Consider the following 20,221-nt stretch of genomic DNA (forward strand, 5'->3'; position numbering starts at 1 on the left):
CAACATGCAATAAAAGAATTATTGTTCACTGTTAGGTTAAGATTCTACTGAGATTGTCAAGGTCTTCTGTCTCGTCTTGTTGGGTAATATCTATTTATTATAAAGGCCATCATGGAGGAAATTGCATAATACTCAGGTCTCAATAAAATCAAATTTGCCATATAGATGTGCTTCTAATTAATTCGCGCGTATTATTGTTTAAAATTGTACTCTAATATTTATTTTGCCAGCTGTTCAGTTCCATTGAATAGCACATGCATAAAATAGACGTTCGTGATTCTGAACCATGATTTCGCAGACATAACAATTTTATTGTTCTTATTCTTTTAATTAGATACGTTTCTTAATAATTTCAATATCTAATTGCAATATTCTTCTAATAATTGAAGAACAGTTCTATTTTCAAGCATCTGCTTGAGAGATTTAATACTTTCCTCTAATCCTTTACATTATGATTTTATTATAAAAAAAAGAAAAAATAAAGCTTTTTTATTGTTTTTCTATTATACTTTAGATGTTATGTACATGGAAGTTGTAACTTCAATACTTATGAAATATTTGAAGCTTCCTACATCAGGATATGAATTTTGCAACGTAATCCCGCTGATTCCGCAATCCAACCTGGAAACCTAGCTTTGGATTGGATTTTATGTAAATTTCAGGTCACTAGTTCATCTTGTGGATTTTGTATACGTATAATTCAACTTCTGTATGAGTGCAACGTAAATCTGTCTTCAAATAAAATTTTAATTCCATCATTAGGAATATTAAATAATAAAATGTAACTGTGTTTTATTTACGTACTGTCAAATATTTCTTTGTACTTTGTACAATTTTGCATTCTGCGATAGTTACCTGTTCGTTGTTTTAATAATATTATGCTTTTATTCTATACATGCAGAGAGTGCAATAATACAACACATACTTGTACCGTCAGAAGCAGTCACTAATTTTCGCGTTCATTAGGAACCAGTTACTTGCTTGTGTTGAAATATCATTGCGGAAATCCTTTCTCTTTCTATGTTACTTATAATAGTTTGGATAGTTAATTAAATAACAGCGCAATAGATTATAAATATAAATTTTATTGATTCCCAAATAATTTTATATTTAGACATTTTGTAGATGTACTTGATCAGTATCTTATTATTTGTTAGCCATTCGATGATATTTTGAAAATGTATATATGCACATTCGATTATTTCTGTATGAAATAGCATTTTTCCCACTATTGCACAATAATACAGCAACAGAAAAAAATGGTTGAGTAAAAATAGAATTATTTCCGCGAATAAATTTTTTAATAAAATTTCTCTTATATTATTAGGTAATTTTTCAGGCTCTTCTATTGTATCCGGACTGCAAAGTATTTGGTTAAAGTGACACTTGGGGATTTTTTAAGGTCGCTGAAGTCGAAAATGAACGTCGCTTTTTACGGAAATAAGGCATAACAAATTTCAGTCAATCTGTTGATGCGTGACGTTCTTATGGATTTTAACGAGACTTTTTAAATATTTAGTACTCTTAATGCCTTTATTTACTGTATGGTACACCTTTTATACACTTAAATCATAAGTTTTAAATTTATTAAGTCAGGTTTGGGTTACTTTATATTTTCCGGCCACTGTGATGCGGTTGGTTATTTCTACTTATGAAAGTGTCTACTTCTCAAGTATAATAGAAAAACAATAAAAAAAAACTTTATTTTTTCTTTTTTTTATAATAAAATCATAATGTAAAAGATTAGAGGAAAGTATTAAATCTCTCAAGCAGATGCTTGAAAATAGAACTGTTCTTCAATTATTAGAAGAATATTGCAATTAGATATTGAAATTATTAAGAAACGGATTTCTAATGTTAAGATCTTTATCGGTCAGATGTATATAAATGAATTTACGACGAAGTTTTAAACCGTTCATTTCTGTGAAAAATGAGCTTCATTTTCAACTTTAGCGAACTAAAATACTCTTAGAAAGAAATATTCAGACCAAGAATTTTACAGTCCGGATATGATTGTAAATGCTCCTTTCATTACTAAAGAAGTAGTATGGCAACAGAAAAAATAATTCATTAAAAATAGAATTATGTTTATACTGTAACGAATAAGTTACAAACGAAAATATTTATTACATTATTAAATAAATAATCGATTAAATGTAATAAATGTTTTCTAGAACTTTAGGTATACTTAGTGAATGTATATACGCTAGTATATATGTAGTATGCAATTTGTTTCAACAAGTCGCAATCCATTGTCCAATTTTTACATAATGAATTATTTCGCACTACGTCGTTCATATATTTTCGTTACCCACTGTATGTATGTCTAGAAGTTCCTCATTGTTAGGTATTTTCCGAGTAACATGTTATTCTTTTGGACTGTAAGAAGGTTAATCGAAAAAGAAGGAGATATTCGTCAGAAAGTTGGAAATCGCTACCGAAAGTTCCTATGATAATCTGTGTGATAATAAGCATAATGACGAAATTGAACGATAACAAGTACAATCACGTGATTAGAAGACGATGGTGAAAGGTGGCAGACGTCTGTGCATCGATTCGAATCGAAGCCAAAGTAAACGTCAAACGGCGAACAGGCAGAAAATGTGCATTCCTGGCAAGGCCGCTTGTACGAGAAAGAGGCCATCAGACATCCGGAGAGAAACTAACCGTACTTTGCCTGCTTCTTACTGATCTCTTCGCCTCTTCAACAACCATGTTTTTACGGTCCCGTTGTGCTCAATTGCTGCTGTTTCCTTTTTGAATTTGTTAAATCCGAATATTCTTAGAAATATTCTACAATACTTCTTCACTATTCACTATTAGTACGTTCTCTGTAGATGGAGGAATTGAATGGCATTGGTAGTTTTACTATAGAAAAATAATATTTCTCTAGTATCATTTTTGGAAAATTTATTACTACTAAAATTGTTTATTATTATCGAGGCTTAGAATTTTTTCTAAATGATGAATAGAAAGAAAAAATTGCCACAGTTCTGTTAGTGATGATTGATATCCATGTTGATTGATGATCGATATCTATGTTAGTATAGAAAATGTTTGTAAACATGTAGACATGATTGAAGCTCAAAATACCTTTGATACTGAAATTATTTAAATATACATACGCTATTAATACATCTTTCTGCATTTTTTTAAAATTTGAATATGAATTCGTGTTGAAACGAGCATTCTAAGTTTTGATATTTGTTGATAAGTCTGCTACAATTCCATTGTTTGAATTAACAAAAAAAAAAAAAATAGTATTTAGTATCTATTTTTGTTTCTATTATATGCATATGTATAGAATGGTATCTTATTCGCATAGAATATCATTAGAAAATAACGAAGAATGAACAATTATAAATGTATTTTCGTTGAAACTTTTGTTTGTTGATACATTTTTTATATGAATATAATTAGTCAAATAAAAAATTAGAAAACGGACAATTTAAAAAATATAATTACAGATAATTTCGTAGGAAAGGAGAATGCATTTTAGCATAAAGAATCTCGAAATTTACGTTGACGGAGTTTATTGTAAGACCCAATTCTAATCGCACGGTCTCTTCAGCAATGCGGTAAAAGTCACATGAACCAAAATGCGAACATCGGCTCTTATGATTTCATATTTCAATAGCATTACATTCAAATTTGTAGCATTTTTACTTTCAATATATTTATATATATAGATACATTAGATATTTTCCGTTACAAAAGAAAAATTCTACTTCCAAAAAATGCATATGTGGATCTATAATACTAATTTCTTTCATTTATATCATTTACACTTTTTTTGTATTTATTTTTGTATATAGTTGATTAGATCATTCGGAAATCCATTAAAATAATATTCTTGATACCGAGAACTTATTACATGTTATATAATTTATTCATAGTAAGTTTATAGCGACTAAGCATTGTGACATTTAACACATTCATGTCATATTGGTTGGTAAACCAGGTTCTGTATAGTTCCTGGTAGAAAGTGCACTTTTATATATCACTAAGTACTTTTTGTGTTGATGCATACGTACGCGTATGTGTTAACCATTACATATTTTATATTCTTCATAGGTTATTATCATTTATTTTATTCATCTTAATGCAGAAATTAAAAAAATTATTTGTCATAATATTTTTATAATAAATGTAAATATTAAGAATGTGATTTTATACGCAACGAGCAAAAAGATTTGAAATTTTTTAAAGATTATCATCGATTTTCCAAGTACCTCTACATACATACAGAACAAAAAAGTATTTGTCGTGGCATTTTTATAGTAAATATAAATATGGACAATATGATTCCACACGGAGTGAGAAAAATTATTAATTTTTATTTTTTGATCAATATTATCGATTTCCTAAGTATATTCTACAATAGATTAGAAACTTTTTAAAAAATTATCTATTCTCTTATTCACTTGATTAAATGACGCAAGGTTTATCTTGGTTACTTTTATGTTTTTAATCCAGAAGAAGATTATAGATTGTATTGTTTCCAAGGTATCATTCTATAAATGTATCGTTATAATTAATGACAAACGCGATTACAATTAATACAATTGTAAATAATATATGTGAATACTTGAAAAAAAAAACAAACGAAAGAAGTTGACGTGAACTTATTTATGTAAAAGTACAAATATAAACACTTTTCTGAGGAAGATATTAATTTTATGTTTTAAGTAATCAACAACAATTTTGCACTATTACGTGAGCCATGCTTTTATATTTTTATTACTCGATGTATTTTCTTCTTCAATAATTTTTCAATTTTTATTCTTTATTATACTTCATATTTATTTCGTATTAGTTATTTAGCCTTTGTTTCTCTCTTTGTCTCTGTTCTGATCGTTCTGTGGTCGTTACATTTACCAAAAAGACTTTTTCTTTAAAATCACAATCAAGAATTGAGTACGCTGTTGACATTGATACAATTATTACATTCCTCGTTTTATTGCTCTATTGGTACTGTAATTAATATAACTTGTATATACATATATTTATATACGTGTAATAATTTTTTATTCTTTAACTTAAAAAAGTTTACTTCGCCAGGAAAGAAAATAAATTAAATTCTGGAATTATTAGATATAGATTTAGTTTTCTGGAATAATTTGCAACTGTACTTGTATTAAATTTTTGAAGTTAGAAGTTCATACTGTTATTTAATCTACTTTTCTATAATCGATTTTGTTTCAATTTCGGGTTTCAGATTTTTAAAACACATTACATTTCGTTACGTAATATACTACGAATAAAAAATGCTGATGCCTTCACGATCATGATACTATATGCATTAAGCAGTTTTATTTAATGCCGATGTCAGTGCTTTATGATTGCATGCAGGGTAAGGTAGTTGCTTTCAAGTTTGGGTGCAAGAAACAACCTATTTTTTCCAGAGAAGTCTTTACTGTGTTCGGAGATATTTTGATCCGGAGATATTACGAGAAAAATACGTGTTCCTTGGAAATATCCAAGACGAATGAAGCATATGATAATGCCACCATTGACAATGGTAGGCGTTATCCACTTTGCGAACATTTAAACGCGAATAATCAGCGTTTATAGAATGAACTAATCCTTTAAGTATTTTATGTACGATAATGCTAAACCTCGCTATATAACTCGAGATGAGGACTCGATCAGATAACATGCAATTTGTAAAATCTTATTTATTTTGTTACCAAACTTGTGACTTCTGAAATTTTATTTACTAATGGTATTATATAGTTCAACAGTATAAGTTTCATGTGAGGTGCGTGTTGCGAATTATCGACTAAAGAGCAACCGGTCAGGTCAAACCAATCGGTCGATATCGCGTACCTTGAATGACTTAACGCTCAAGGTGGAGGAGGTTTAATAGATCGAATGTTAGAGTAATCCAGCACTGTACTTGCACTTGTTGTATAAGAGTAACGTGTGATGTTATGAACACGGCGGTGGTAAGATCTTGTTGGGAGTGAATTATTTCACCCGTACCGTACGATGTCTCCTTACCAGCCGTTAGGTTTCTTCTGTTCATTGTGCCCTTTCGACTAATCCTTTCCCGGGGTTTTTACCTAATCCCGGAGTCATTAGGTTTACAGCTCGGGGGAGCTGTATAATTCGGAATTTTCAAAAGAAGGGAATGGCCCTGACCGTGCCATAAAAGGACGAACACTCAAAATTCCGAACAATGCGCTCAATTGTATTTACTTACATTTAATACTGCCTCAGGTAGCAGATACATACTACTGACTGATTTTACTATGCAATAAAAATTTACGTTGGAGCATTCATTGCTTTTTGTACCGAGGAGAAAGAAGTTTTTTTAACTCTTATATATTACTTGATTATTATGTAATTTATTTCTCTACATTTTTCAATCAAGGATTTTATCATTTCTTCTATGCACATATAATTTTGACCTTATATCTCGAAAATATAGAAAATTTTTATACGAAATAATTAATTTTTTTGAGAAATGCGTAATTTTCTTCCGTACTTATATTTTACTTTTGAAGTTTCTACTAGAATTTTTAAATTTTAATAAATGTCCTTACTACTTGATATGTACTATGTAAACGCAAATCAAGTCTGGGATCGAAGTAGCTTTAGTCTCTCTACGTCCGCTTGACCGATGCATCATGATTTATGCAATCTGATTCATTCCTAAATACACACGGTATTTTCATAATCAGACTGAATCTTGCTAGAAAAACAGTAAGGCAGTTTCACAGTATTTAAGGTACTTCAGCAATAGATTAGAAATTGTTATTACGTCACACACAAACGCGCACACACGAACCTTGAATCAAAATACTTTTCTTTTGAACTCATTATCATATTTATTGTATAATAATATGTTTACATATGTACATGATATAATAATTAAATAATAAGAATAACAATCGTCTGACAAAATAATAGCGTTTGTTATTTTTGTTCTTTAATGTTTTAGCGATTTTCATTATAAAACGATTAAGTAGGAACAAAAATACGAACAAAGGAGAGATGTTTTTAGATCAGTTAGTAAAATTGTTACTTCCGTTTGAGTTTCATTCAGCACAATTATGTATACCAGGGCACACTTCTACTGCGCGATCCTGATTAGAGAAGTTGAGATGTCAGAATACATGCGTAATCGTTTAAAATATTCATCATAACGATTTTGGTCACCTTATTATCATATAATGTACCCATTTGCATTTTACTTTCGATATTTGTAATAAGAAAGTAATCAGGTTTCTGATTAAAAAAAATTATCGGTTTTGAAAACTATAAACGTACGAAAGACTAAACGTAGAGTGTAGAATATTAGATCCATTATTTATATATACGCAGTATAACTCATAAATTTAACATAAATAAAATCAATATTTTCGGATCTTTTTACGTAAGTATACGTTGTTGTTACATTTTTAATTGAACTTACACTAAACTGTTAGAAAAAACCATTTTGAATTGCACATTCCTTTACCGACCGAGTTGGCGGAATTCCTTGATCTGTTCGTTGATACGCACAGATGGCAGTACAGCATCGTGCTGTAATTCATACTAAAATTTTAAATAATATTGATGTACATACGTATTACACATTAAAATTTGTTAGCATTACCATTTTCTGTTACTATTTTTACATGTATTGCTTGTACTATTTAATATATCCATTTACTACGCTAGACATACCTAACATTGAACTTTAAAATACATTTATAAACGTGTTAAACCGTTCTTGTCACAAGATAGTTTTATGCAAAGTAACAAATCATAAAAGCAGCCTTACGTTCCCATCACAGCTAAACAATACTAGCTCAAACGATAACTGAAACTGGTTTTAAAGTATGCATATTTACAATTACATAAATATACTATGAATAATTAAACTGAACTTGTAAAAATTGGTATTTTTGTATACTATTGTACTGTATTCAACAATTGGATATTTAAGACAGATGACTTATAATAGGCTGATGGGGGTTTCCTGTTTTGTGCTCATCACGTGTATTGGATGAGCCACGGTCGAGTCCTCGCTCTTGACCACGGTGTCTTTCTTGGTAGTTGGACATCTCAAGGGACACAAGTTGGGTCGTTTCAGGGTTAGGACACAATAACGTGTAACGTAGTGACACTCAGGGTAGTAAGGGAGAAGGAGAATGCTTATGGGCGGTTGAACGTGCCTTGGGACAGAAACGGCGAAGGAGCTGGGAGAAGAGAGAAATTGAATGTAAGACAGAAAGCGATACGAAGGGTAAAAGAGTGGATTTAACGGATACGCAAGGGGCGGTAGGTCGTTGCCCGGCTGAGAGAAGGAGGAAAGCCGGTAAATATCGACCCTCCCTTCATAGAGACTCTGTCTTTATCCAGACATACGTTTGCTGGCATTATTCCTTTCCTCTACATTTGCGACTAGCCTTTTTCCTCTTGCAGGCTTGTAACCTCCTACCGAACGCCCACGTAGAGAGGCAGAGTACTACTGCTCTCACACCACAAGATTTCCATGCTACCTTTCCAAGGTCAACGGCTTGAGGGCTCAAAGACCCCTGGAAACCGATTTCTATGGCCCGCGAGCATCTTCGGTATCTACTTTTCTCCTGTATCTCGGTCCTCGTCTTTTCTATGGAATCTCTATAAGGCACGCACATTTTTGGTCAACATCCTACACCAAAGGTTTTATATTTCTCTGAAATACGTTCGAGTAAATGCGTTCTTGAAAATATTACAAGCTACCAGTATCTGAATTGTTATCTTTTCTTTTTGAGTAATATTTTTCATATAAATAGTTTTAAGATTACTTAGTTTTGTATATCGAATGAATCACGAAAATTTAGAGTTTTCGTTTAAAAGGCGTAATTATCACTGAATCATTGTATACTTCGGGAAAGTTTGTGACCGTGCCTGGTTTCTTGAATTCTTTTGGCAAACATGAGTCAGTGGCTATGTTTTCACAAGAGGATTTTGAACTACTACGTCTCGTCTGGGTAAAATGTTTGAACCGAGTCGACCAAAGGTTGCTGGAGGTTACGACCTAACTCCTTTTTTCTCCTCCTTTCCTTGCCCTCCCCAGATAACATTTTGTATGTCTTCGACGCACAGTTTACCTTTCATCCCCCGAAATCCTTCGGTCTTTTTTGTTTAAGCGACCAGACGGTTTTCTTCTTGTCTGTTTGGACTCCATTCGCTATTATATACGCAAATATGCGTCTTGTACATTATGTATATACACATGTACAGCACAAAGCAAAGACGAGATGTATGTGTGCATAGGTATTAATTCTTTCGCTCGATGCTTTATATTCAAGGGACATAGATCTCTGCATTTTTACGGTTTCAAGGCTAAAAGCAGAATGATTGTTTCTTATCACTATTGCGACGTTTTGTACGCAAAGATCTTCTGCCGTTATGGAAATATATTTTTGAAATTATCCCTTAAATGTACATATATGCATTCAACTGAAAAATCAATATTTTTTGTTTTTTGTCGTATTGAAAATTAGATTATAGCATTGAATAATAAGAGATTTAATTGTTTAAGTAAAGTTGCAAAAATAGGATTTTGCAAAATTTTTAATGTAATTATATTCTTGATAATAATAATCAATAATTTATATCTTTCACTGCCGTTGATAAGACATTTTACAATGCAAAATGTTTCCTATTAATCGCAAAAATGATTCCTGATTCCACATATATGAGATTTTTTAAATTATACCATTTACGTATATGCGCAGATGGCACTGAGAGCTTTACTCAGAACCTTAATCTTTACTTGCCAAGTACGTCAGCTCAGTATCAAGATTAAAATATTTCAAAGATATTTATCAAGGCCTAGGTATAATCTAAGGATAAGAATCGTAAATCAAATTTGAATTTAATATATCAGTACAAGATAATCATTCTCTCGATTCTATGATGTCATTGTTAATAAGTGAACTTTGAGGTTGTATCTCTAAATCATTTTTTCGTAACATTTGTTCATAAGATGTAGGTCACGCAATCCCCTTCTTGCACCTATCCTAGACAAGCGAATCTAGGTTGTGGGCAGTACCGGGGTGCATATACGTATCGATCGTTGAACGGCGTTGCTGCAGCCTGGCCTGGTGCACCGGCGAAACTGGGTTACCTACCTAACCTATACACATCATTCGCGGATCTTGTTCCTTGTTTGAACGAAGCCGAGCACGCCTCTTGTGTTTCTTCTTTTCTCTGTATCCACACGTTCGTGCATTTTCGCCCACGCATGGAATACACTCGTGCATCTTCGTGACTCCTCGTTCTTCTCTTATTTCCTCTGTTTGCTCCATCGCATCATCTTGATTGTCATTAAGAAATATACTACACTCCTTCCATCCCTTTTCTTGCAACAATAATAGAGGAACGTTCACTGTTGGTAGCAGTGTATGCATATATCCTATGATTACATACATGTTTTGATTCATGAAATCATTGTTTATTGTCGCGTAGGGAGAAGTTTGAATTGTAAATGATTGAGTATTTCAGCTGCTTTGTCGTATTTATCGATAAAACAGTGAAAACTAATTCATATGATTATTAAAAATTATTTCTTGAAAGCATATTTAGATAACGATTAATTATGACACAGAGGATACTAAATAATCAACACATTGGTTTAACTGGCTTATGGCTTTCTAATTTTTATATTGAAATTTCACTTTCGCTTTAACAAATGAAAAGATTTTTGATTTAAGAAAGACTTGTATGAAACTAATATGAGAAATTATGTGTATGGATAACGGTATATATTTTCCTCAAACATGAAAAATTATTTAATGGTAGAAGAGCATGATTGAATGGAAAATGACCCAAATGATATAGTAGGATGGAAAGAAGTATATGCGATATTGAAACATTTATCACACTTTTAAGTATGTTTGTACGTATGACTTTGACGTAGACTCTAGGATGCACAATATAGAATCATAATACATATTTGTTTAGAACGTGTGCAGTGCAGAAAGATAAAGGATGTCAATCCACGTGTGCAGCTCTTGTTTCAAATATGTTCCATTTTTTCTGCAGCATAACTGGGTAGACTTACAATTAATAAATATATTACTTATTATCTCCCGTAGAAATATTTTGTGAGATTTTTGTAAGAAATCTTATGATTAATTGTATTATTCGTAAAAATGTCGATATTACGTCATTGAACTTTCATGCATACAAAATATACTGGCATTAAATTAAGAATGTAATAACTAAGTTCTTTAACATAATTGCAGAAATCTGAATAATATTTCCACTATAAAAATAATTGCCAAGCTTATATATCGTTTATATAAATCATAGATCGTTTTTATTACCTTATAAATAAATAATTTTATTTGAGAAATATAAATTCGCCAATATTATTAATGAAAAAAAATTAATCATTCAGAATTTACGAGAAAGTAATTCCTATTGTATTTATGTGAATTTTTATTATTTTAAAGATTTTCAAGAAATTTTACTACTGAAAAGATACAATTTTTGGAAATTCTGAAATATTGCTATTAACATTTGAAGAATATTTATTCTATGTACAAGCACATTTGATTCTCACAGTAATACAAAGTATAAACAGACGGGTGTGACATCGTGGCGAAGTTAAGGTGAATTGACTATATGCGCGCATGCACAAGGCTGCACGTCATCTTACCCTCAAGTGTCGTGGGGCTGCGCCTACTGCATTCATGCGAGTTGAAGGGTCTGCCGTGTCGACGTCCATTACGCATGCGCAGGGCTTTGCACTCTGTCCACTGGTCTGCGCACGCGGCTGTACCTTCGACTCGGTGTGGGTTTGGCGTTTGACTACTTTTCAGGGCCGTATTACAACACGTGTATTTAACAGTTATGAAATTTGAATTCTTCACTTCGCTACTCATAAAATGGCAGATCTAGCTATACTAAGTAATGTTATTTAAAAAATATCTTTCCAACTTGATCAAAATCTGATATATTTATATACTTTTGTATATTTGAAAGTAAAAACTTATTTAAAGAGATTGTACATAGACATTTATTTATTTCGATAACAATTTAAATATAATAAAATAAGGATTTTATTTTCATAAGTGAAAAGTAGAAAGATGGTGCTTAATAATAAATATTTCGCTATTTTAATGATTTTTTAAAAATATTTGATATTGTATAACATTTTTTAATAAATAATAGTTTATTATTAATTCTTTATTGAGAATAATCGAGATACTGTATTTATAAGAATTGAAAAGAAATCAGATGTCTGAAATTGCCATGTAGCAAAGGGTACTTTTAAAATCGATGCACGATCCTGTCACTCCTTAGTTGCAGAACGAAACAAGTAGGGGGCCACGGGTCGCGATTCGTAGGTCGTGCGAGAAGGACTAGCCTGCATCAGTCTACGCCGCGTCCCTTGCAAAAGGGTACGCTCGTCTTCACGTCTTCGTTGATTTATCTCTCCCCTCTCCGAGTGCACACGTTACACAGCTATAAACGCATCGTTAAATATATACCGTACTTCGATTGTAATATCGAACAAGGAACAAGGAAGTCCTTGAAGAAGGACGACATTTTCGGACAACCTTATGGTGTCCGTATAAAGAATCTCACGCAACCTAGGAACGGATTTGACGCCTTTTCGATTTTCCTCTGCTCAGTTTTAACTTTTACGTCCCGTATACATTTTCCTTCTCGACTATGTAACGTGCGTGCTATTGAATATTCTTAGTGTTACTAAAGTCTCCGTGTGTGCATTGTGTTGCGAGCAATTCGCTTCTTTACCTACGGCGCTTTTTATCGCGTTCATAAATCTCGATACGGAGAACTACAGAGAACGCGCGACTCGGTACTTTTCGGCACGCGGCCGAATACCTCCGATCATCAAGTCTCGAGACTTCCCTTAGTAATACAATAGCAAAGAAGGAAAACGTGCGAAAAAAATTCAAAGGTTTCTGGCTTGTGAAATGGACTCCTGGTGACGCTTGATTCCGTTTTAGTGGTAAATCTACGGTGGACATAACCTATATGTGCCCTGTGAACAGGAAGTTTTCTCTGGCAGGAGTGGGCGGTGCGAAGAGGGAGACGCCGGTCGAGCCTTAAATATCGATTTTGGCATGGAAGAGGTGCGATAGTCCGTCCGTTTCAGCGTGTCTCTTACCTTTGTGCATCTCCACGTTGACAAGTTTTGACAGTTGAGTGCGGGTCTATTACATCAAGTGGCATCGCATGCATCGATACGAAACAAAAACAATATGGTAGTGCGATATTTTCTGGCAGAAAATTAAATTTCATTTGTGGGCGATCGTTTCTTGAATAATGGAATCACACGAGTGAATTTATTTTTGAAAAGTGTCGAATAAAAAATGTTGTTTTCCGATCATCACGTGTACAGACATTTTGTCTATAAAACACGTCTCAGGCAGGAATATTCGGTGACTATCGATCGATCATACCATTAAATGTTGGTCAAGAGATATTTTATTCCTTTTATTATCAAACCAATGGAAATTACGTCGTTCTTCAAATTTTTACAATTTTCAAGAATTTGATCTACGTTCCCCCTAGCCTTGAAGAATTTCCATTTTCAGACATGATTTATGGCGCGGTTCGCGTTAAATACCTTAATAAGTGAGATTCAAGATATATTCCATTAACTAAACTTGAGAAAAAGAAAAAGTATAATATCGTATTAGAGAAGAAAGTCAGAAATGACTATACATATACGAATAAAGGAAACCTTATGAATATTTAAAGAAAAAAAGGAGAATCAACAATACTGCCAGTATCTTCAAAGAAAACCTCTCGTGACTTCCACCGCAGGGCGTATTCAACTATCACGATAGATGAACTCCATTCGTAAAGCCTTGTGTTACATTGTCGATCAAGTAGATGATGACATGGTGCAGCATTGCCGATTGAGAGATTCGTGGACAACGAAAGTAGCGTCGGTTAAATATCGATGAGCTCTTTGCACTTGACACCATTGTCTGTTTGTTCAATGTATTGAACCTGTCAGTAGTTTTGTGCTCGTCTACACAATAACAAAAAAAGAAACAAAGAAAGAGACAAAGAAAAAACATTACTTATTTTTACGACACAGCTAATTGAGAAACGTGTTTTTATACGATCTCGCGTATATTATTTAATAATATAAACGAATGAACACGTATGATAGCACTGCTCCAACGGTAAAAAAGTTGGTCGATTGGAAATTTATGCAGAATTAGTTTTAATTATTATATTTTTGTAAAAACATCGATCGTTCGAATCCTAATGAATTCGTCATTTGAAAAGATTTTTAAAAGGATCGACGGAAACGGCTCGTTCTGATCGGATCTTTTTTTCATCAATCTTATCGGCAAAGGCGGTGCGTAATTTTGACGCTGGATAAGAAGAAAAAGGTACATCAGGAAGAATGGTTTCGAGATATGGCGTCTCTAAGGAGGGCGCAGTGGGTGTAGCCGTAGGTGTAGGACCTATGCACTGTCTCTTGCCACATTGTGGAGGGCCCCATCACCATCATCATCTTTCGGCCCCCCACCCACAAAATCCACAGCCAGGTCATAATCACCACGTGCATCCGGCCCATCAGCCACCACCCTCGCCGAGTCCCCACTTGAATCATCAGCTGAGCCATCATCAGTTGACAGTTAACATTAACCATCTGAGTCATCAGCAGCAACAGCAGCAACAAACCCAGCATCAACAAGCACCGCCACAATATCGAGTCGTTACTGCAAATGCTAGTAAGTACAAGAACAACCAATGAAGAGCGAGGGCGAAATAAAGAGAACGAAGATTATATCGGACGTTTTACATATGATATCTTCCTTGATAGCAGTAATATATCAAAATACGAATATATTATCTTCTTCTTTTATGAAATTAAAAAACTGGTTGAAAAAATATTCGAACGAAATACATATCCTATCTTTACAATGTACATATATATCTATATGCATTTCAGTCGTTGTACAATATTCACATGTAATGAACTATCTGACTGAACAGTCTATTAAAAATTTAATGACTAGCTATATGTATCGATTGAGCAGTATCGTTTTGTAAATTATTTAATTTATAATAACTGTCCAATGTTTAAAGTATCTGATTTGAATTTTACAAATAACCATTAAGATAATTGAATTGTTATATTTTTCCTGAGCATATGTATGTTATATTAGTACAAGGATACTTCGTTCAAAAATATGCCATTTTCAGTCTTAAAACAGCTAACAAAAGTTCTTCTATTGACGTCATTAAAAAAACAAGTTACACACATTTAATAATAGATTACTTGGAATTAATATTTACTAAAAATTGTTTTTCATTAATTTATACAAATTGTTGAAATTAAAAAATAAAAGGGATTAAAATAATTAGAATAACTTATATACATATGTGTAAGAAGAAGAACATGTAACAGGATAAGAAGGTCAAAAGTGTCCTTGAACCGATTTCATTTGGTGATGCACCATTCTATACCTTATCAAAAGAAAACATAAACCAATTTCCGGCCTTCTATCTCGGCCGAAAGAGTAGTTACAGATTGAATTTGGAATATCCGCCTTTATCCTATTTTCCCTATTTAATGGTATGCAAAAATTCTCAGAAATCCTGGATCATTGCAGACACGGTCGTGTATTTTAGAAACTTAAAAAAAAGAAATGCAAAAGCGTTCTTAAAAATATAGATTTCTTATATAGTTTTTAGAGTGACCACTTTCCTATCTTGACAGTAATAACATATTAGCATGCCTATTATCCTCAATCTTTTTCAAATATTTTTTGGTAATGTATACTATAGTTTAAAAAATCAAACACCGATTTTGTCACGGAATTTCGGGTAAAAACATAATCAATACCATTAATTTTTGCATTTTTTAAATACAGTGAATATATTATCTGGTGTTCAACATTTTTATATTCGAAAAAATAATATATAAGCGAAAAGAATTAACTACTTCAATTAATTAAAAAACATATTTTTTTATCTTTTAGGTTTTAAAATATCAATTGTCCATTCAACGATGTAGTGAAACAAGTGGTTAAAGTATTCAACAAGGCAACCTCTATGAAATTTTTAGGTAGTTGGTTCGCATACAAATTTAAGTTTGTTTTGTATCATTAATTCTTTTTTATTTATCAACTACATAACAATAAATGATACTTGACATAAAACAAAATGTTTTATCGTACAATGTTGTGTTGCCATATTGATGACTTATGATGAAAACAATATGTAATGTCCTGAGTTCTAATTTTTATGTACATTTTATGATAAAATACTTTTAAAGTATTTTTAGAACATTTGCAAGTGAATATCATTTATCATCAGGTAACTAACAATTGAAAAAAATTAGCATAAAAAATTGAATTTCCGTGAGGTGCGAAACTATGAGAAAAAAAAGCATACAGAAACATTTCACAGTCGAATATTTTAACCATAACGGTTGAATCGCGGTTGAAGTGATGATTAATACCTCAGAAGATAAGGGACATATAGGTTGGAAAAAAGGGTTTCTGATTTTTTTAATTACGATGCACCTTGTCAAGAGATCTGAAAAAGATTCAGGACAATAGTCAAGGTAACATGTCGCTATCATAAAAATAAAATAGTGGTCACTCTAGAAATTCTATATAAAATCTATATTTTTCAGCATTTTTTTTTTTTTTTTTTTTTTACGTAATTCTCTAACAATCCGACATTTTGCATTACATTAAACAAGGAAAATAGCGTAAAAACGGATAATCCGATTCACCCAGTAACTATCCTTTCAGTCGAAGTAGAAGGCTGAAAATTGGCGTACGATGTTATACTTCTAATTTACAATACCTACAAAAATATAATGCAAATGTATTTTCCTTCTCTCCTTTATTTGTCGATTAATTGTACTGCTTAATTGTACATTTAGCACACTTTTATTTACTGATTATGCAGTAAATTTTAACCAAATTTGTGACTTGAGTATCGTCGTACAATAAATTCTCGGAATATATCAAAGAAGATTTAGATAACAGCGTAAGATTTTAAATTATTTAAAATTTTCTTGATGTTTAGTGAACGATTTATTATTCAACATTCTTAATCACCTTTTTCTATTAGAAAGACAAGTCTGCGATAATGTTTAAATATTACTTACAAAAGATATGTTACGGTGTATAATCACTGATGAATTTATCTCACTGAGATCAACGGTGACCTCCATAGCGCTATAATGCAATTTCGCTCGATTCACTTATTTTTTGTTATTATCAATTATTTCACACTTTCCTTCGCGTTGCTAAATAATTGTCTTATGTTGTTCCGTTCCGGGACCTACCATAAACCATAAACCATCCTTCAGTCATACTTATTCGAACCCGTAATAATCCTAAAGGACCGTTACAAGATTTAGCATTTGTTACTTTACTGTTAAAGCTCTTAACTGCCATCAAACATTTTTCAAGTCGAAATTTTCCTTAGGGTTATTGTTCACTCAGGTAAAAGCGGGTTTTACCATGTTGAGCAACTATTGGTGCGGGGCATACATAAAATAGATCTATATTTCATGTATAAATAGAACTATTTTTATATGTTTTATACTGTGTTAATTTTATCACATCATTGTAGTAACGATGATAATAACAACAAATTTATAACTATTGACATTTGTTCAAATTATGTATTTCTACTAATATTGTTGCTCCGGTCACCGGTGACCCACATGGCATTCAAAGTATTAATAATCATGAATAGCAAGTAATATACAAATTTTACTATTTGAAAAATTTTAAATGAAAAGACTTCATGCTGAGAAGGTCTAAAATTCTTTCATTTAATACTATAAAAATATAAGGACATAAATGTGTACTTAGCTTCTGTCTTATAGTCGTCTATTTATTGTTCGTTTATCATCTTCTTAGAACTTCTCTTAGTAAACAAGTTAGAAATAGGTACTATGTTCTTACTATAGTCGCGTTAGACATTTATTTGCATGTACATATTTCGCCCAAGTAAAATCTCTTCATTTGCTCCATCATGGACATACATTTTCGTGACCAATGGAAGCATTTTCTCAAATCCTCACCTCATTTGTTTATTTATCCTTATTTTTATTACTTATTTACTTACTATATTTATTTACTTACGTATTTACTCAAACAACTTTTATTATTTACTCCAGTTAAACTTTAATATTTTTAAAATCCGTTCAGCCACATATTTAATACAGTTTTCATTGGTTTGCAATCTTTCATGATTCTCCATTTTTATCTGAATGGCTAAATTTTTTATTTCGTATGTCAATGCATACGTATAAATATGTCGGAGATGAAAGGACATCGGGGCCTTTCTTTTGGAATTTTTGGGAAGACCCCCATTACTTTAGTCTAGACCTTTCATTATAGAGGTATTTAAATAGTAAAACTTAGAAGTAGTTGTTTATGACTTAATCCGATTATGTGTCTCCGAGATTTATGACAATAGGCTTGGGTTTGAAGTGATACAATGGATCACTAAGCCATGGTCACGGGATGGACGTTTTCACCTAACAGAGGTATGGAGTAATTGTATAGCTCTCCTTAAAAATATAGTTGACTCGAGGGGTACAGAAAGGTACGGAGAAAAGTATATAAGTACAGTTCCACTTGACTGAGGGAGTTAGTTGAGTTTTACTTATACTGTGAACAAGTAAGTTGAATTACACTTGTGTTGAATTGTGGACCAGTAAGTTCAGTTGGACTTAGACTTTGGAAGAAGACGCATTTGCTATCCCGTTGACCGTGGATTCGTTATTGAACCTAAGATCATTGTCATTAGCATCTGGAGTATCTAATCGCCACTACATACACATATTTGTATCGGTAAATATCATCCATATTGTATAACAACAATAATTAATCCAAATGAAGATTCGTTACACACCCCCAACCCTAAGGAGAACTCGATAAATATATGTTTTGTGTGTAACACCGCGCATCTATATATACAGAAAGAGATGTACATACGTGAAGCCCGTTATTTTCGAGCATACTGGAGGTAGTTAATTTGACCTGGTGCCCTATCTGTCAGAAGTCGAATCGTTTGCATCTATTTGTAGATACACGGCTAAGCTCAATTTATACCACATAGTGATTACAAAAATTAATTTACGATACTTTCACTTATAGTAACGAAAACCATGTTCTTGATTTAGCGTACGCTAATATCTTCTTATGTGAGTTTTATTTTCTGAAACTAATCTAATTCCATCAAATCGAATTCCTAGTAACTCCAGTATAAATTACCATAAATGCTAAAAATTTAATATGCATATTTGTTGTTTAATTTCTTTAACGTGAAATAAATTTTGTCTCAAAATTTTAAATAGTTAAAATCTTCCTGTCAAGATAGGTATTTGAGAAGACTTGATTAATAAATCACTCGTAATTTACGATTGACTACTGTATCGATATACATATCGAGTAGTTAGTATTTAGGTTAGTCCTTAGCGCCCCTGGGCGGCATTGTAGACAATTCACGATATAGGTCAATCGATAAAATGCTTTCTACCTTATACAGTCGCGAAGGTACGTTCGATTCTTTCCTCTTGGACTCTTGTATGACATGTCTCGCCGTGATGACGCCAACATACTACGATTTTAAGAAATTCTTGCCATTCTAAGAATTTTAAAGTTTATACATTTTCAATATTTTGTTCGTTTCAAATACAATTAATTATTTTACTTATCATATAATATTTTTTGTTTAAGTTAAATATATGTTATTGAATATATATACATATACTATTATTAATAGCTTCTAGTAAATTAATAAAATAACATGCATTGATATATCAATGAAAAGTTTTGTACTCAATTGTTATATTTTATTTTCATGAATCTGAAAAAATGTTTTTTGAACCGTGATTGATTGCTGAAAGTTACAGCATAATATTTTACAGATACCTATAATAGTTAAAAAATTTATCTATTATATTTATTTCTATAATTTTTATCATATTACTTTAATCAGTACTGATTCTTGGAAGATTACATTTGAACCCATAGATAAAGGAAATTTATTTTCTAATACACAATAGCAACTAATAACAAGCAATAATATTAATATTAATGTCAATAATGACTATGAATGAGCACTTGTTTCAAAAATGAATTATATAATATTACTTCAGATATTTTGTATGAACTGTAGCTATTTTTCTTATCGCACTTAATCTATTATTTGGGTTAATAATAGCATTTTGCTTATAAAGTTCAATATTTAAAGAATGAAG

At 31.9% G+C, this 20,221-nt stretch overlaps 1 protein-coding gene across 5 annotated transcripts in view; it reads left to right on the forward strand.

The window, feature by feature from the left end:
* LOC126915430 (eukaryotic translation initiation factor 4 gamma 3-like) overlaps positions 1–20,221 on the forward strand; it is a 46,122-nt gene that overhangs the window by 4,298 nt on the left and 21,603 nt on the right. For 2 of the 5 annotated variants that reach the window (XM_050720099.1, XM_050720100.1), the window contains exon 1: positions 12,344–14,711. The exons of the other annotated variants lie outside the window; for them this stretch is intronic. In XM_050720099.1, the coding sequence (XP_050576056.1) occupies positions 14,381–14,711 (331 nt within the window). In that variant the 5' untranslated portion in view covers positions 12,344–14,380. Of the gene's footprint in view, positions 1–12,343; positions 14,712–20,221 lie in introns of those variants that run through there. 5 annotated transcript variants of the gene reach the window in all.

This window comes from Bombus affinis, chromosome 4 (assembly GCF_024516045.1).
Source record: "Bombus affinis isolate iyBomAffi1 chromosome 4, iyBomAffi1.2, whole genome shotgun sequence".
NCBI classification, from domain to species: Eukaryota; Metazoa; Arthropoda; class Insecta; order Hymenoptera; family Apidae; genus Bombus; species Bombus affinis.